Below are 19,883 nucleotides of genomic sequence, written 5' to 3' on the forward strand. Positions count from 1 at the left end.
CTAATGTAATGGAGTGATTAATTGAAAATTTAACTTTAGTGACTAAATTAGTCAATGAATAATTTAAGGACTATTTTGAAATTTCAGTTGAACTTCAGTGACCATGAATTAACTCTTTCGCTATTGGTAACTAGAAGACGATTTTCAATTGGCCCATCCCAATTAAGAAAGTGGGCACCATGCTTTTTATAACGTAGGTTGCGAAATGCCGATTATTCAATTTATTATTTTATTTTTCTCTCTCATCAAATATAATTTTCTTCTTTCTGAAGCATTCGATTTGCTGATAGATTGCTTTACGGCGGCTCAAACTTTGTGGGATTTCATCTGTATGAATGGCAGCGGAGCCATTGTTGGCCCCTCCTCAAGCTCCTCGTGATTTCACTCTCAAAATCCCTCGATCCTTGAAAAGAAACGATATTAAACCACATCCTCCAGTAATCTACGAAGATATTGAAGACGGCCCACTTAGTGATGATGATCTTGTTGATACTGTTTCCCCTCCCCCGGGACCCTCCTCCTCGTTTCAACGGAAGAAAATTCAGCGGTGCAAGACTGCCCCGGCAATGTCTGTAATGAAGGATCTCCAGTCTGACCATGCCCAAGATCCTGATTTTGAGACACAGTCTGTTTCTTTAGTCAGGCAGGCTGCTGTTTTGCTTTTAATTTACTTGGCACTTGGTCTTGTTATTTATTCCCTCAATCGTGATAATTTCTCTGGTGTTGAGACTCACCCCGTGGTGGATGCCTTATATTTTTGTATTGTCACTATGTGCACCATAGGATATGGGGATATCGCCCCGTTAACGCCGGCCACAAAAGTTTTTGCTTGTGTTTTCGTGTTGGTGGGTTTTGGGTTCATCGACATACTGTTGAGTGGGGTTGTTAATTATGTGCTTGACTTGCAGGAGAGCGTGATATTGGCCGGAATTCAAGCACATAAACAGGATCAACAAAAAGAACATGGTAGATTTTCTGCCAGGGATTATATAGTGGATGTGGCTAAGGGCAGAATGAGAATCAGACTGAAAGTGGGATTGGCATTGGGAGTGGTTGTGCTCTGTATTGGAATTGGGGCTATGGTTTTGTACTTTGTGGAACATTTGGATTGGGTGGATTCTGTATATTTATCGGTTATGTCTGTTACCACGGTCGGGTATGGGGACAGAGCATTCAAGACTTTGCCAGGGAGGTTGTTCGCGTCGATTTGGCTATTGTTCTCCACACTGGCGGTTGCACGAGCTTTTCTGTATTTGGCGGAGGCCAGGATGGACAAGAGGCACAGGAAAATTACTAATTGGGTGTTGCATCGCAAAATAACAGTTGAGGACCTGGTTGCTGCTGATATCAATAACAATGGTTTCATTAGGTAAGAACGTCGAGAAGATTATATTTTTATCCTCCCTGTTTTAGCTAATTAAGCTTGCTTGGATACTGTTTTGAAATTGATGATTCGTCTCTTTTTTTATAGTGTACTCCCATAAGTAGATCATATTTATGACAGCACGTTTGAATTGAGCTTCACTGGACTTTAAAAGGCTATATATGGGAGAAGAAGAGACCAGTACAAGAAAACATAGAACCAAAAAGAAAGTAAAAACAGAAAAGATAAACATGGATAGAAAACAACGACCAAGTGTTGATTAAAGATTTATCCGCTACTCAATTCTTAAGAATTAGAAGCTGAAATAAAATCCTTGAACGTTATCTTAGTTATTAAAAGTTAAAACTGCAGATCCATTTCTTTACTCGTTTCTTGTTCCTTTTTTTGTCTTGAAGAACTGAAGAATTATCTAATTCTGTTGGTGCCGTTTTAAGTCAAACTATCACACTAACCATTTTGATAATCTATAATGATACAGTAAATCGGAATACATTATTTACAAGCTCAAAGAGATGGGTAAGATCAGGGAAAAAGATATAATCCAGATATGCGAGCAGTTCAGCAAGCTTGACCCAAATAACTCTGGGAAGATTTCGTTGCCTAATCTCTTGGAGAGTCACTTGTAGCATAGAGTCCGCCACAAATATTCTTCTCACCAAGTGGTACCAGGTAGTTCAGTGTCTGGATTTCTTCCCACAAATTTCAATACAGTTTCACGAAATATTGGCAGGGTATTGATTTGAGGCTAAGCTGTTCCACGAGGAGCATTTCTGGGCTGTAATATATATATACACTTCATGGGATATTGGAGCTGGTGGTGGATTCTTTTTGGACATTTGGATATATCTTATAATGATTAAAAAAGGAGAAATGTGAGATGAACTTAGATTAATTGCTGCAGTTTTCTTGTTATTTCCGTTGAACCAAACGACTGAACGGTTAATATCTTGGCAGTGCTGTAGAAAGCTTAAATATGTTATGCTCCCAATTTCCTTGAGCCACACGAGATCAAAGTAGTTCTCCTTGCAGGTGCTTGTGCTTTGGGGAGAAGCATCTTTTTGCGCTATGGTAACTTGATCCATTCTTGCTGAATCTGATGCCAATGTCATCAAATTCTTCTTCTCATCTCTAATATAGGCGTTAGTTTCTCTTTTTCCTTAATACTCGAGAACTTGAGCCCGCTTTCCACTGTCCACTTCTGCTTGCAAGTCCAATGGATCATCAACAACCTGAACAATACTATTATTGTTCATGATCTGCATAATTTATATGCCGAACAGTGTCCACTAACGGTCAACTAGCCAGCTGATAAATGTTGAAAATTTATTTGTTTATTGTTAACCATGCGACCGCATGGATTAAACCCATGCGGTCGCATGAGGCCCTTCCGAGAATGGGAAGGCCATGGAGGTTGCCCATGCGGTCGCATGTTTATAAAAACTTCCCGTTATGTTAGTTTTTTGACTATTTCTTATTTGAAATTGGTGGCTTTTCATCTTTGTTTTGCACCATCTCGTGAAAAACTTGCCAAGACCTATAAATAGATGATCCAAGTGTAAGAAAAAATATATTGAGTTTCATTAAAATTTATCCCCAAATACACTTCCAATATTGAGAAAATTTATCACATAATACTTCCATTTTCACTTGTTCATTGTGAAGAAACACATTTGCTTTTTTAGTGTTCTTCTTGTAAAGGCTTGTTTAATCTTACAAACTATTTGCCAGAAATCCTTAAAACGCATTGGAAATGAGGCAAATAGTGTTTGAGGACGGCGAGATTAATTTCGTGTTCAAGCCTTTATTGATATACTTTTATAATTTTCTTCTTCATTGCCATTATTTTTCCAACAATCTCAAACGTTATTTGTTACTATTATTGCAATGGAGATGGAATCTACACTTGCTACTATCAAAATGATGAATCAAGATCTTGTACGCTTGGACAGTATCGATGGAGCAAATTTCACAAGATAGCAAAACAAACTTAAATTTCTATTAATGGCCTTGAAGATCTTCTATGTGCTTGATCTAAAATTGGAGCCCATTCCCGATGCAACTGACAAAGATACCGAAGAAATTCGCGTAGAAAGGAAGAAACGGGAATAGGACGAATTGATATGTCGTGGCCATATCCTAAATGCATTATCCGATTGCCTGTATGATCTCTACACCAACACTACATCGGCAAAAGAAATCTAGTACGCGTTAGAAAGCAAATACAAAGCCGAGGAGGAAGGTACCAAAAAGTTCTTAATATCTAAGTATTTTGATTTCAAATTTTTGGATAATATACCATTATTGCCTCAAGAACATAAGTTACAAATAATTGTAAACAAACTGAAAGCGGTGAAAATCGAACTTCCCGAAACTTTCCAAGTGGGAGCAATTATTGCTAAACTTCCTGATTTTTGGAAAGGATATAGGAAGAAGATTCTTCACAATTTCGAAGACTTTTCTTTGGAAGATATACAAAACTATCTTCGTATTGAGGAAGAATTAAGGGCAAGAGATAAGATTGAAAATTCTTATGAAGGCTCTTCAAAGGCTAATGCCGTGGAGAATGTGGACAACTCCAATGAATTTAAAAAGAAAGGAAAATTTCTTGGTCCTAGAAAGGATAAAGGAAAGTTCAAAAACAAGGCCAAAGGACCTTGCTATGTTTGTGAAAAATCAGGACACTATACCAAGGATTGTAGACATAGAAAACAACAAAAGAAATAAGGACAAGTGAACTCCGTTGATGAGATTATCGTCACGGTGAGCGAAATCAATGCATTCCAAGGCAAAGTTCTAGGCTGGTGGTACGATACATGCGCTACAATTCATTTATGTTATGATAAGTCTCTCTTCAAAACCTATCATGACATTGAAGACAATCAAGAGATACAAATGGAAAATGAAGGAAGATCAAAAGTGATTGGCAAAGGAAATGTGGAACTCATTTTCTCTTCGGGAAAGAAGATCACTTTGACAAATATTTTGCATGTACCGAAAATGAATAGAAACTCAGCAAGTGGTGTACTCTTGGGAAAACCTGGAATTATATCTATTTTTGAATCTGAAAAGCTTGTATTAACCCATAATGGGCACTTTGTTGGAAAGAGCTATTCCATCGAAGGAATGGTTAAACTATGTACTATTGAGGATAACTCAAATAAAATTAAATCTTTTGCGTATGTTATTGATTCATTTAATTTATCGCATGGTAGATTAGCACATATAGGAGTTAATACTATCAAAAGAATGATTAAATGTGGATTAATACAATGTGAAATTGACAACTTGAAAAAATGTGAAACATGTGTTAAATAAAAAATGATTAAGAAGTCATTTCATAGCGTAGTAAGAACAACAAGATTACTTGAACTTGTTCATTCCGACATATGTGAATTGAATGGAATGTTAACGAGAGGCGGTAATAGATATTTTATTACTTTTATTGATGATTGTTCTAGATATACCTATGTGTACTTATTAAAACATAAAGATGAAACCTTTAGTGCCTTTAAGACTTATAAGATTGAAGTTGAAAATCAATTAGGAAGAAAATTAAAGATTTTAAGAAGTGATAGAGGTGGAGAATATTTTTCTAATGAATTTAACATATTTTGTGAACAAAATGAAATAATACATCAATCTTCTGCACTTAGAACATCGGAACAAAATGGATTAGCAGAAAGAAAGAATAGAACTCTTTTAGAAATGATAAATGTAATGTTGTTAAATTCTGAATTATCCTTTAATATATGGGGTGAAGCCTTACTTAGTGTTTGCCATATAACAAATAGGATTCTTATGAAAAGGAATAAAATTTCTCCATATGAAATTTGGAAAAATAGAAAACCAAATATCAGTTTTTTTAAAGTGTGGGGGTGCCTTGCATACTGTAAGAATATGGATCGTTAGAGAATCAAGTTAGGTCCTAGAGATATCAATTGTGCTTTTGTGGGATATGCTCACAACAGCAAAGCCTATAGATTATTAAATTTAGAAACAGATGTTATAATAGAATCAAGAGACGTGGAATTCTTCGAAAATGTAATGGTAGCTAGAAAATCTAAAATTAATGATAAGGATATTTCAATCTTTAGAAGTTCACCAGAAGAGACATCCATAAAGGATGTTGAAATTGAACCTCGAAGAAGTAAAAGAACTAGAAAAGAAAAGAACTTAGAATCAGATGAAATAGATCCCCAACTTATTTCTTTTTATTTAGTAGAAGGAGATAGGAAGGATATTGTAAGAACAATTACCTTTGCTTTTCAAGTGGAAAGTGATCTTAAGAATTATAAGGAAGCGGTGCAATCTAGAGATTGCATGTTCTGGAAAGAAGCCATAAACAACGAAATGGATTTTATTATTTCAAATAACACTTGGAAAATAGTTGACTTGCCAGCATGATCTAAAGCTATTGGTTGCAAGTCGGTATTTAGGAAGAAATACAATTCCGATTGATCACTTAATACTTACAAAGCTAGATTAGTGGCTAAAGGGTATCGTCAAAGAGAAGGAATTGATTACTTTGATATGTATGCACTCGTAGCCAGGATAACCTCGATCATGATCTTATTTGCGTTAGCATCTATTTATGATCTATATGTTCATCAAATGGACGTCAAGACGGCGTTCCTAAATGGAGATCTCGAAGAAGAAGTCTATATGGAACAACCAGAAGGGTTCGTTCTATCGGAAAATGAACATAAAGTGTGCAAATTAATTAAATTCTTATATGGACTAAAGCAAGCTCTCAAAAAGTGGCATGAGAAATTTGACTCTAAAATAATGTCAAATTGATTTAATCACAATTCGGTAGATAAATGCCTCTACACGAAAGTGAATGAAAATATATTCACGTTAGTATGTCTATATGTTGATGATATGCTAATCATTAGCAATAATATAGATGGGATGAAAGAAATAAAATTGTTTTTATCCTCTACTTTCAAAATGAAGGATCTTGAAGAAGTTGATACTATTCTTGGTATCAAAGTTAAAAGGGATAGTGAGGGTTTTACATTAAGCCAATCACACTATGTTGAGAGTGTGATAAACAAATTCAAACATTTGAATGTTAATGAGGCTAACACTCCTATAGATCCAAATATTAAATTGATAAAAAATGAAGGTAGATCAATTGTACAAATAGAATAGCAAGTGCAATTGGAAGTCTTATGTACGCATCACAATGTATAAGACCTGATGTAGCATTTGCTGTAAGTAAACTAAGTAGGTTTACTAGCAATCCAAGTTCAGAACATTGAAAAGCCATTGGTAGGGTTCTTGGTTACCTAAAGAAAACCAAAAATCTTGGGCTACAATATACGAAATTTCCTAAAATCTTGGAAGGATATACCGACGCAAGTTGGATATCGAGTGCAGGAGAAAATAAATCTACTTCAGGTTGGATATTCACTCTTGGAGGTGGTGCAATTTCTTGGAAGTTTAAGAAACAAACTTGTATTACTCATTCAACTATGGAATTGGAGTTTGTAGCATGGCCAAAATCGGAAAAGAAGCTGAGTGGCTAAGAGATTTATTATATGAAATACCTTTAGATATAAAGGATATTTCTTCTATACCAATCTTGTGTGATAGTTAAGCCACCCTAGCTCGAGCATATAACGAAATATACAATGGAAAGTCTAGACACATGAGTCTAAGACACGAGTATGTAACGAAATCAATCAAACATGGAGTAATTTCTCTTACATTTGTTAAATCTAGTGAGAACTTAGCTGATCCATTTACGAAACCTCTCACAAAAGAGTTGGTGAGATCAACATCAAGTAAAATGAGATTAAAACTCCTCAAATAGATCCACCAATAACAGCAATCTCACCAAAATATACTAAACTAGTATATAGAGGTTTAAGAGGTAACAACAAATTATTCGATAAATGGATGGATTCAATACTATTAAATATATCTAATATTATCCTTTGAAAATAGTATTGGTTGTTACTGTTAGAGGGATGAGTTAAAATAAACTATTAATGAAGTTCAGTACGAAGTACAAATATCTATAAAAGTGACAAATATACTGGAAGAACTTTACCTATGTGAACTTCGAGGTGATGCCGCCTCATTAGAGAGTTGGAGTTTTCTCTCTTTAAAAGTTCAATGAAATAGAATTAGTGCAAAACCATATTAGCACTAAACGAGTTAGAAGAACTAGTGAAAAACATAGCACTTGTATGTATGATTTCATCGGTATTGTCACAAAAAATAATTGGTTCAATACACATTAGCCACCTGGAATTTTGATATACTTTATAAGATTTACACTATGAATAGATTTAAATCGAAAGATATCTAATTCTTATACATCAGTATTGATATTTGATTATGTGATTAAAATAGATTTTGAATAAGTCGGGGATTGTTGGAAATTTATTTGTTTATTGTTCAAAATCAAAAGAAAAAAGGAGGGGGGAGGAGGGGGCTTAACCATACGATCGCATGGATTAAGCCCATGCGGTTGCAGGCCCTTCCGAGAATGGGAGGGCCATGGAGGTTACCCATGCGGTCGCATGGTTAAAAAAACTTACCGTTATGTTAGTTTTTTTTACCCTTTTTTATTTGAAATTGGTGGCTTTTCATCCTTATTCTGCATCATTTCGTGAAAAACTTGCCAAGGCCTATAAATAGGTGATCCAAGTTCAAGAAAAAATATATTGAGTTTCATTAAAATTTATCCCCAAATACACTTCCAATATTTAGAAAATTTATCACATAATCCTTCCATTTTCTTTTGTTTATTGTGAAGAAACACCTTTGCTTTTAAGGTGTTCTTCTTGTCAAGGCTTGTTTAATCCTACAAACTATTTGCCAGAAATCCTTAAAAAGTATTGGAAATGAGGCAAATAACGTTTGAGGACAACTAGATTAATTTCGTGTTCAAGCCTTTATTGATATACTTTTATAATTTCTTCTCCATTGCCATTATTTTTCCAACAATAAAGTGACGACATACAACTTTACAAGACACTTAACAGATTTGTTGATCAGTGGAATGTAAAGAACAACTCATGCTGGTGCTTCAATCCACAAGGTCATGGATTGTGGCATTTTTTATGGGTTTTAACTCTTACTGTGCAAATACATTCTTGAAGTACTGTTGTGCTCGTGCTCAACTATGGGGATTGGTATCCAAAATTAAAGTTAACTTGGTTGTGCCTTCAACTGCACGGAGAATGTTTGCCATTTTCCATTTAATTCAAATTTTTGAAGAGAGAGTTAATCATCTGGAGTAAAAAGTTTCACAGATTTCAACTTCGTTTTTTCTAATAACCTGAATTACGTTGAGGCATTATGTGTTGATGACATGCAATCTTTCTGTTCGTCAGTCCAATCGTCGTCTTAAGTAGCCCGCATTACATAAGAAAAGGGTTGTTTAAGTCAAACTATCGCACTAACCATTTTGATGATCTATAATGATACAGTAAATCGGAATACATAATTTACAAGCTCAAAGAGATGGGTAAGATCAGGGAAAAAGATATAATCCAGATATGCGAGCAGTTCAGCAAGCTTGACCCAAATAACTCTGGGAAGATTTCGTTGCCTAATCTCTTGGAGAGTCACTTGTAGCATAGAAAGCATTGGTCTGCCATAAATTTTCTTCTCCTCAAGTGGTACCAGGTAGTTCAGTGTCTGGATTTCTTCTCACAAATTTCAATACAGTTTCACGAAATATTGGCAGGGTATTGATTTGAGGCTAAGCTGTTCCGCGAGGAGCATTTCTGGGCTGTAATATATATATATACACTTCATGGGATATTGGAGCTGGTGGTGGATTCTTTTCGGACATTTGGATATATGTTATAATGATTAAAAAAGGAGAAATGTGAAATGAACTTAGATTAATTGCTGCAGTTTTCTTGTTATTTCCGTTGAACGTCTTGTTGATAAAAATGTAGGGAAATCTGAATACGTTAATGAACTCTAAGGCGCGAAAAAAGTTATCTTTTAAGAGATGTTTCTCCCCTATTCAACAAAGTTACAACCGGGGTATGATAGAAAATCTCTCTCAGAATACAATAGAGGCGTTTGATTCAAATTGTGACTATTTGATCAAACCAAGAAAACACTCGAAAATAACTTATTGATGCCAAAAGAAAGAAGGAAGAATAAATTGTTTAATGTATTTGCAAATGAGAATTCGCCCAGAATTTATAGAAATTGAGGCATCTGTTTGAATAGGTGTATCCTTTGAAATCCTTGCATACAGGTCGAACCCCGTTGCGCAGCGGCAAACACTAATCCGGGCGGCAAATCATTCGCAAAACAAAAAATTAAACACATGCAAAATGATGAAAAAATATCTAACACGTCTAATATCTTGGCAGTGCTGTAGAAAGCTTGAATATATTATGCTCCCAATTTCCTTGAAGCCACACGAGATCAAAGTAGTTCTCCTTGCAGTTGCTTGTACTTTGGGGAGAAGCATCTTTTTGCGCTATGGTAACTTGATCCATTCTTGCTGAATCTGATGCCAATGTCATCAAATTCTTCTTCTCATCTCTAATATAGGCGTTAGTTTCTCTTTTTCCTTAATGCTCGAGAACTTGAGTTCGCTTTCCACTGTCCACTTCTGCTTGCAAGTCCAATGGATCATCAACAACCTGAACAATATTATTATTGTTCATGATCTGCATAATTTATATGCCGAACAGTGTCCACCACTAATGGTCAATTAGCCCATGTTGGAAAAATAATTAGTTGCAGTAATGTTCAGAACAATAAAATGCAGAAATATAAAACTTATTGTCTGATCGTGTCTCATGACAGTATGATGTTCTAAAGTGAAATTGCCCGTCGATAATTGTTGCGACCTTCGTAGACAATCACTCCCAGAATACAACGATTGTAAACCACTTGTGCAGCAATCACGAATGATTTTTCCAAAACTCTCAATTGTACTCCAAAATATATGTAAAAAACCCGAGTATAAGAAATTCAGAATATGAAAATGAAGGATTGATGTAATATGATTTTTCTTTTTTTTTTTTATGTGTTGATGGTGACATTTTCCAATATCCCCGATCAATACATTATCCCGAGCATGTGCATCCTCGAGACACTAAGCCCAACCACATCCACCTGGTTGCTTCGCATATTGCAAATATTTTGTCCTCGAGCATCACAGTCCTCGGGCATATGCTCCCTTCACAACCGACGATGGTTGACCCTTTAGAATTCCTACGCAATTAGGACTCTTGACTCCCGCAAGATTCTATCCCACATATAATTATGGAATTCGACCAACTCCTTAACTATTCAGGACTCCAACAGATAAGGACATCCAGCTAGTTGAGTCCCACTAGGAGAATGTCACTTACTACTATAAATACAGAACCTTGAGCCATTATTCAGGTACGTTTTTCATTGTTCTCCAGCACATAGCCTCACGCACATAATTTCCTTTCTGACTTAAGCATCGGAGGGACGACGAGAACACACCTCGTTGCCTTTGTTTCAGGTACCGGAAGATCACGTTCGTGCTCCTCATCAGTCATCAAGCTCGAAAAATCTACAGGTACGATTTTTGATAGCATCATTGGCGCCGTCTGTGGGAAACGCTACCAAAAGCCATGGTAAACACACGTTCAGGTCTTCCACCAGCAAGCTCATCCGCTCCAAACCAATCCCCTCCTGAGGATATTCCTGTTCCTCAAGAGGAATCTTCAGAAGTGCCAGAGCCCCAGCCGGCAGTCGTCACTGCTGGAGCCTTTGAAGAGCTCAGACAACGGGCCGCCACACTGACCAGTTGCTAAGTCAACGAAATTCGCATCCGTCACCCACACCAGCACCCTAGGGGGGTTTTATGGCTGATGCTCGAGCTCGAGCTCAAAGACATGTCCTTGACAATGGCGGAGCAGGGGCCTCGGGTATACCACATGTGACCTCGACCTCGAGATCAGTGACCATGGAGTCCTGGAAACTCGCTAGGATTATTCAAGAAGAAATTACGGCAGGCCTACTTCAGGGCAACAAAGGGACGATAAGATTCAGTCCCAACACTCCCTTTACTCCCGAGATATTGACATTCCCCTTGCCAGACAGATTTAAGTATCCTAGGATCAAAGAATATGATGGGACCACTGATCCAATCAATCATCTTAACGTATACACGGACGTCATGAATCTACAGGTCGCACCAGATCAGGTGATGTGCAAGGCCTTCCCGCAAACTTTGACGAATGCTGCTAGGAATTGGTTCTCAACCTTAGAGCCCAACTCCATAGCCTGATTCTCGAATTTGGCGGACAAGTTCTCTGCTTTCTTCGCAAGCAGTAAACGCATCAGGAAGATAGCGGCTTCCCTCATGCAACTTAGACAAGGGCAAAATGAGACCCTACGTGACTTCATGACCAGGTTCAACAAGGAAAGACTTCAGATTCCCGACCTACATATAACTGCAGCAGTTTCTGCCTTCACATACGCCATAAAGTGTGAGACTTTCAAGATGTCTTTATCCAAAACTCCGCCAAAGACAGTGACTGAGCTTCTTACCCGAGCCGAAAAGTACATAAACATTGAGAAAACATTGAGGAAACACTGAACCCGAGAAAGGTTGGACCACCCCATGACAGGGTCGAGCATAAACGACAGCACGACCCGAACCCCTGTGAAGAACAACCTCGGAGAAAACAGAGACATGAGGTTCCCCCGACGTCATTTACGCGTTTTAATACGTCAAAGACAAATATATTGATGGAGATCAATGATATGAAAGAACTCAAATGGCATGTCAGAATGAGGTCACCATCCGAATCTAGGGACATGAACAAGTACTGTGATTTCTATCGGGATCATGGGCATACCACGGAGAACTGTAAGGCCTTGCAACGGGAGATTGAAGCCCTTATTAAAAGAGGACTCCTGAGTTCCTACGTCGGTAACGATAAACGCCCGAGGAACGATCGTGGTAGGGAAAAAGCCCCCGAAGCAAAAAGGGATGGTCAACCCACTGCTGGAACCGTCAATATTATCATTGGGGGTATTGCCTTGGGAAGAGACTCCAACAGGGGAAGAAAACAATATGCCCGACAATATGTCCTGGCCTCTGGAATGCCTCATGGAAAGCTGGAAGATATTACTTTTGGAACCGGGGACTTGGAAGGTGTATCACTTCCACATGATGACGCCTTGGTCATCTCAGCGATTGTGGTCAATTTTGAAGTAAAGAGAATCTTGGTTGACAATGGGAGTGCGGCCAATATACTTTCACAAGGAGCTTTTGTCAAAATGAAAATCTCATCTCAGCAGCTCAAAGTGGTTAAAACTCCTCTCCAGGGGTTTGGGGGAGGAGTCATCACTCCAGAGAGTGTCGTCGAGCTTCCTCTAACTTTGGATTCTGGCCAGAAACAGGTTACGGAGATGACATCTTTTCAAGTGGTACGTGTCTCAATGGCCTATAACGCTATTCTGGGAAGACCACTCCTGAACAAGATCAAAGCCATTGTGTCTACCTTCCACCTAGCCATGAAGTTTCCAACAAGTAATGGCGTTGGGGTCATGCGTGGAAACCAGACAGCTGCCAGACAATGCTATGTTGCCAGCGTTCGAGAAATATATAACGACATCATGCAAATCTCGAGGATTGAGCCTGAGGCCGGGCAACAAGTCAGACTTGCTCCTGTCGAAGAATTGGTGGAAATCGAGCTCGAGCAGGATAAGAAGGTGACGATTGGTCGGGATCTTGACGTCACCCTAAAGACAGAACTTATTGGTTGCTTATCTCGCAACATTGATATTTTTGCTTGGAAGGTTGAGGATATGCCAGTGATAGACCCCAAAATTACAGTCCACAGGTTTAACATTAGTCTAGGGGCCAAACCAGTAAAGTAGAGGAAAAGATAGTTTGCCCCAGAACGTCGGGAGGTCATTTGTGAAGAAATTAACAAACTCGTCAGTGCTCAATTCATTCGGGAGGTCCAATATCCCGATTGGCTTGCCAATATTGTTTTAGTGAAGAAGGCCAATGGTAAGTGGAGGGTCTGCATTGACTTCACAGATCTTAACAAAGCATGTCCAAAGGATAGTTATCCCCTACCGCGGATTGACAACTTGGTGGATAGCACATCTGGACATAAGCTATACAGCTTCTTGGATGCATTTTCTGGTTATCATCAAATCATAATGGCCGAGGAAGATCAAGAAAAGACGTCATTCATGGCCGATTCCGCCATATACTGTTATAAGGTCATGCCTTTCGGTTTGAAGAATGCAGGGGCAACATACCAAAGGCTCATCAACAAAGTCATTGCCAACTTGATTGGAAGGAATGTAGAGGCGTACGTTGATGACATGGTGGTCAAGAGCAAACAGGTGGACCAGCATATTTCAGATCTTGAAGAGGTTTTCTACACCTTACGAAAGTACAGAATGAAGTTGAACCCCGCAAAATGTGCATTTGGCGTAGCCTCGGGCAAGTTCTTAGGCTTTATGATCACTCAACGGGAGATAGAGGCTAACCCTGACAAAATACAAGCCTTGACATCTATGGAATCACCAAGGAACAGGAAAGAGGTACAGAGGTTGACTGGTAGAATAGCAGCCTTGAACAGGTTCATGTCCCGAGCATCAGACAGGTACAATCCCTTCTTCAAAGTCCTCAGAGGAAACCAAGGCTTTGATTGGAGTGAAGACTGTGAGAAAGTTTTTCAAGAGCTCAAGCAAACATTGGCATCTCTTCCTATTCTCACTAGGCTTGAGCCTGGTGACACCTTATTTTTGTACCTAGCCGTATCTCAAAACGCGGTCAGTAGGGTCTTGGTGAAAGAGGTTAACAGCGTCCAACAACCTATCTACTATGTAAGCAAGGCCCTACTAGATGCAGAAACAAGGTATACTTTGGCGGAACAACTTGCCCTTGCCTTGGTGATAGCAGCACGAAAACTCCGACAGCATTTTCAATCTCACCCTATTGTGGTGCTCACTAATCAACCACTTAGGCATATACTTCAAAAGCCGGACATCTCAGGAAGACTGATGAAATGGGCGATCGAGCTTGGAGAATTTGACATCGAATTCAAACCACGCCCATCTATTAAAGCCCAAGCACTAGCCGACTTCATTGTAGAACTAACCCCTAGGCCTCGAGGGCCAGGAGAAGGCTCGAGCATGAGCACCAGTTTGGACACTTGGCAAATTTTTGTAGATGAAGCATCAAACTCCTCGGGCTGGGGTGCTGGGGTCATCATCATCAGCCCTAACAAACAAACGGAGATTCAATGCGCTCTTAGGTTCGAGTTTGAAGCAACCAATAACGAGGCCGTCATTATTGCTCTGGAGCTAGCCCTTAGCCTTGAGCTCGAGTTCGTGAAGATATTTAGCGATTCACAACTAGTGGTCGGACAGATTGAAGGATCATTTGAAAGGAAAGATGAGAAAATGAGTTTGTACCGCATGAAGGTTCAAGATCTTCAACAAAAATTCAAGAGTTGTGAAATCGCAAAAATTGCTCGAAAGGACAACGAAAAAGTCGACGCATTATCTAGGCTTGTGTTCATGGGGGTAGACAGCCTAGACAGAACAGTTCACATCAAAGTCATCACAAAACCCAGCATCAATCAAATCCCCAATGTCATGGACATTGACAACGAAACATCTTGGATGGACCCAATCATAGAATTCATCACAAATGGAAATCTACCAAACGATGCTAGGTTGTCTAGAAGCATAAGAGCTCGAGCTCCTAGGAGTAAGCATGATCAGTGGTGTCCTCTTTCGCAGAAGTATTACTCTTCCATACCTAAGGTGCCTCAGACCATCAGAATCATCCCAGGCCCTTGCTGAAGTTCATGAATGTGTGTGCGGGAATCATCAAGGAGCTAGGGCCCTGGCCTTTAAACTCATACAATATGGGTACTATTGGCCAACTATGAAGAAAGACGTCTCAGAATATGTTAAGATATGTGATAGATGCCAGAGGTTTGGTAATGTTATCCACTCACTAGCCGAAGACCTCACCAACATTAACTATTCGGCCCCGTTTGAACAATGGGGAGTTGACATCCTCGGGCCCTTTCCTGTGGTAAGAGGTTAATTAAAGTTTGTTGCTGCAGCAGTAGAGTATTTCACAAAATGGGCAGAGGCCGAACCTCTCGCCACGATATCAGAGCCCATACTAAGAGCCTTCCAAGTCGGAGCCCAAGCTAAGAGCCTCCACTTGGAAGTCTATCATTTGCAGGTTTGGGATACCAAAGGTCCTCATCACCGACAATGGCAGGCAATTTGACAATCAACAGTTTAGGGACTTTTGCTCAAATTGATCACTGTCTGACATCAGTTTTGCATCCTCAGAGCAATGGTCTGGCCGAGGTTATAAATCGAATCATATTACAGGACCTCCGAACAAGAATTAGCAATGCTAGGGGTTCTTGCTCCAACGAACTGCCTTCTATACTGTGGACATATAGAACAACTCATAGGACAACCATAGGAGAAACCCCTTTTATGTTAGCCTATGGCATTAAAGCAATGGTTCCGGTGGAAATTAGACTGCCAAGCCATAGGAGGCTCGTGCTAGAAACCTCGGAGCATACAACTGAATATTTTGATCTCCTGGAAGAAGTACGAGAGCAAGTTGCTATAAAGGTGGCCTCTTACCAAATTAAGACAGCAAAACATTTTAATTGCAAAGTCAAGACTCGGAGGTTCAGAGTTGGCGACTTGGTCTTGAGGAAGGCTGAAGCAGCAGGTCACCCCCCAGGGAAGCTCGGGCCCATCTGGGAAGGACCCTTTGAGGTCATACGACAGGTTCGCAAAGGAGCATATAGCCTAAGAGATACTTCGGGTAGACCTCTTCCAAGGCCCTGGAATGTCGATAATCTAAAAATATATTACAAGTAACATTCCCGATGCCATTTAGGAGATTTTCTTTTCCTGTATTTTTAATTCTTCTGAATATTGTTTTTTGTTCTTCGAGCCTGCGTGCCCTTGCATTTTATTTCTAGCTTAGCGGGTCTGCGTGTCTATGCATGTTTTCTGTTTTCTTTTGTAACGAACTACGTTCGGCTTGATCTTGTTTGGGTACGTGGGCAGCTTGGATACAATATAAATCCGAGTCGAGTCCGAGCAATTAATAAATCCAAGCCTCGGGTATAACACCCCGATAGTTTGCTTTGCATCCAGAAATTGCCTAAGCCTTGTCCTCGACAAGCCAATGTAAGCCTTGCCCTCGAGCAAGCCGACCTAAGCCTTGTCCTCGACAAGCCAATGTAAGCCTTGCCCTCGAGCAAGCCGCCCTAAGCCTTGTCCCCGACAAGCCAATGTAAGTCTTGCCCTCGAGCAAGCATACCTAAGCCTTGTCCTCGACAAGCCAATGTAAGCCTTGTCCTTGAGCAAGCCCCCCTAAGCCTTGTCCTTGACAAGCCAATGAAAGCCTTTCCCCAAGCAAGCACAAAACCTTGGAGCCCCGAGCAACTAAACATCCTAAGGATATACATCATGAATTTTTGTCTAGGTTCCAAAGTAAAAGCTCGGGATGTACTTTCTGTACAGAGGTCGGTCACAATTCTTTCATACACCTAGAGTGTTAAGTGTTTAGTGTTAAAATACATCCTACTTTCACCACTATCCTCAGTATTGTAACTTGTTTAAAATTGAGTTATTTCTTCTCAATCATCGAGATGATTAATTAGTCGTAGAGATAATTAATCTTTTTTGTCAGCGAGGTAACTTGTCTATATGCTCGAGTTCAACACTTTATGTTCAAAAATGTTTTTACAAATGAGTCCTCGGGGTAACTTGTCTACATGCTCGAGTTCAACACTTGATGTTCAAAAATGATTTTACAATTTAAATCCTAGGGATAATTTTATGTACATGCTATAATGTTCGAAAATGATTTCACAAATTGAGTCCTCGAGATATTTTAACTACTTTAGGGGTCGAGTTTCAATTCATCTTAGGGATCGAGTTATTGAACCATATCGTCGAGCTATTTGAGTTTGTCATGACCAACACATCAGCTATACAGCAAAAAGAAAAATACTTGATCGAGCAAAATACATGTTCAAATTACAAAAAGAAAGGGGGTGTCATCATAAGAAAAGACACAAACTAATCTAGGTCCTCGGCCCTTTTTCCCGAGGCTGTGCTCCCCTGCTCCTCCGCCGCGTCCTCGCCGTCAACATCGACCTCATGGTCCTCGACGGTTTCCTCGGACTCTGAAAGCTCGAGGGCATCAGCAACCTCAGGGATGCTCTTTAAATCCTCGGGTTTGGCGTTGGGCTTCGATCTCAAAAATGCCCGAGCCTCCTTGAAAGCATGGAAGTACGAGCCCATAGCGTACTCTCCCTTAAGACCGTTGAACTCCTCGGACATTTTGAAGTCCTCGATCGCAACCCCTCAAGCTTCAGCCAGGCGAGTCTCAAAATCAATCTTCAAATGCTCGATCTCGAGCTTCAAACCTTCAGCCTCGCCCTTGGCAGCTCCAGCCTCTTCTCGAGCTTTTTGGACGTCGTTCTTCGAGTCCTCGAGCTCCTTCTGAAGAAGAAAGCGCTCAGCCTCCAAGTCGGCTATCCTCTTATCGTGTGCTCGAGAAATGTCCTCGAGTTCAGCAGTTCTTTGTGCCTTATCTTTCCCCTTCAGAGAAAGGCATCGGGCAATGCTCAGAGCCTGCATCATATAAACCCGAGCTTAGGCAATCACATCATGTAAACCTTATTAATACACCAAGTAAGTTGAGCGAGCTTACTTTCAGCTTGAGGGATTCAAGGGCCTTCATACCCTCATCAAAATTGAGGTCCTTCCGATACTTGTCCACGATGCTGGACACCAGTCAGGATCCTGATCTTGGAAGGAGGGCATTGGTGGAACCTCATCCTCGAGGTCAAAAACCTCGGGAGTACCCCTTGGCCGAGGACATGACCGAGGTGGAGCAGTTGGAGTCTCATTGGCCTGGGGGGCCTGGGTGGTCGAGGTTTGTCCCCGGGCAGAAGTTTTCCCTGGCCCACTCCTAATATTCTCAGGGCCTAAATCTCGAGCCCTCTTCTTCCCTCTCTTTTGCCTTGGAGCTCGAGCTTGAGGGGCCTTCGACTTCTTGTTCATGGCCTGTCTGAGGGCTAAAGGATCAAAAGTCATATCTGCAAAAAAAAAAAACAAGTCATTGACATGAGCACAATTATATGATCAAAGACAGATTAGTAAGGAAGAAGGCAACAAAGTCCTACCCTCAGTGCCTTTCACATTCGCGAGATCGAGAACGTCATCCCCGAGGATGTCATCTATATCATATACAAGAGGCTCGAGGTTCTCTAACATTACCCTATGCCTTTCTAAAGACTCAAAATAGGCCTGGCCTTCACAAAATCTGGGAGTGTCGGGCAAAACCCACCTAGGACTAAAAGGAAGGTCACTATCCTGAGGTATGACATAAAACCACTTTTCTTTCCATCATTTCAAAGAACTGGGCATCCTCGGTAATCTAAATCCTCCTCGAGATGAAAGGTAAGCAAAACAAGTATATTGAGGAAGCTGTTTCAGGTCGAAGACCATTCTACGGAGATCGACGTATGGGTTAATACCTAGGTATCTACAGGCTATAAAGAAATAGGTGGGCATCCTCCACCCGTTTGGCATGAGCTGTCTAGGGCTCATATTATGCTCGACCAATAAAGACAGAAAAAAGGGATGCAGAGGCCACCTCCCCCCTTAAGTGAGTCCCTAAAAATTACGAACTCTCCATCCCGAGCAAAGGCCATCCTATCCTCTACCCCTGGCGTCCTAATATCACATTTGGGCATGAGCCCATGCTCCCTAGCCGTCGATATTGCTAGATGTTCTTTAAATTTACAGGGAATCTCGGGATACCTAAACGGGGTCGGGATACTTTGTGCCCAAGGTTGGGCATTAATTGGGACAGCCATAGGTATGATCGAGCATCCTATGTCCTCGGGAGTACTCCTCGAGGATGAGGACGAAGACTCACTACTGCTACTACTAGACATCCTGACCTAGGTAAAAAATGCCTAAAGAATAACTTAAAAACTCGAGGTCTTACCTTAAAGTCGACGCCTAAAAACTCAAAGTTCCAATCGCGACGATTAGCGAGAGAAGTTTACTGAGAGTAAAAAGTGAAAAATGAAATGTGGAGAGGGTATTATAGGCAACAGGAGCAAGAAGCCCAAAGGTCACTACCCCGACCGTTAGATCTGGACACGTGTCCTACGTCCACCCCTACCATTTTTTACCGCCTTTTCCTATTCTAGGGCTTACGTCAGTACACGTCAGCCCTTCTAAACACCTGTGATCAAAAAATCCTCGAGCTAAATACTCGAGCTTTTATTTCCAGTCTCTTTGCATCATATCCTCGAGCGAAATCTTCGAGCATATATGCACGGGGGCCAATGATGGTGACATTTTCCAATATCCCCGATCAATACATTATCCCGAGCATGTGCATCCTCGAGACACTAAGCTCGACCACATCCGCCTGGTTGCTTCGCATATTGCAAATATTTTGTCCTCGAGCATCACAGTCCTC

At 40.3% G+C, this 19,883-nt stretch overlaps 1 protein-coding gene across 2 annotated transcripts; it reads left to right on the forward strand.

Annotated features, from left to right (window-relative positions):
• Window positions 1-221: 221 nt before the first annotated feature.
• On the forward strand, window positions 222-9,253 carry LOC111374687 (two-pore potassium channel 5-like). Of its 2 annotated transcripts, none has more exons than XM_022997398.1 (2): window positions 222-1,369; window positions 8,830-9,253. In XM_022997398.1, the coding sequence occupies exons 1-2, from the start codon at window positions 336-338 to the stop codon at window positions 8,975-8,977; spliced, it is 1,182 nt and encodes a 393-aa protein (XP_022853166.1). In that variant the 5' UTR covers window positions 222-335; the 3' UTR covers window positions 8,978-9,253. The 2 variants fall into 2 exon arrangements, with proteins under 2 accessions (XP_022853166.1, XP_022853165.1); XM_022997397.1 differs by lacking the exon at window positions 8,830-9,253 and adding an exon at window positions 1,863-2,367 and having other exon boundaries at window positions 226-1,369.
• Window positions 9,254-19,883: the final 10,630 nt, after the last annotated feature.

This window comes from Olea europaea, unplaced genomic scaffold (assembly GCF_002742605.1).
Source record: "Olea europaea var. sylvestris unplaced genomic scaffold, O_europaea_v1 scaffold1276, whole genome shotgun sequence".
Classification (NCBI taxonomy): domain Eukaryota; kingdom Viridiplantae; phylum Streptophyta; class Magnoliopsida; order Lamiales; family Oleaceae; genus Olea; species Olea europaea.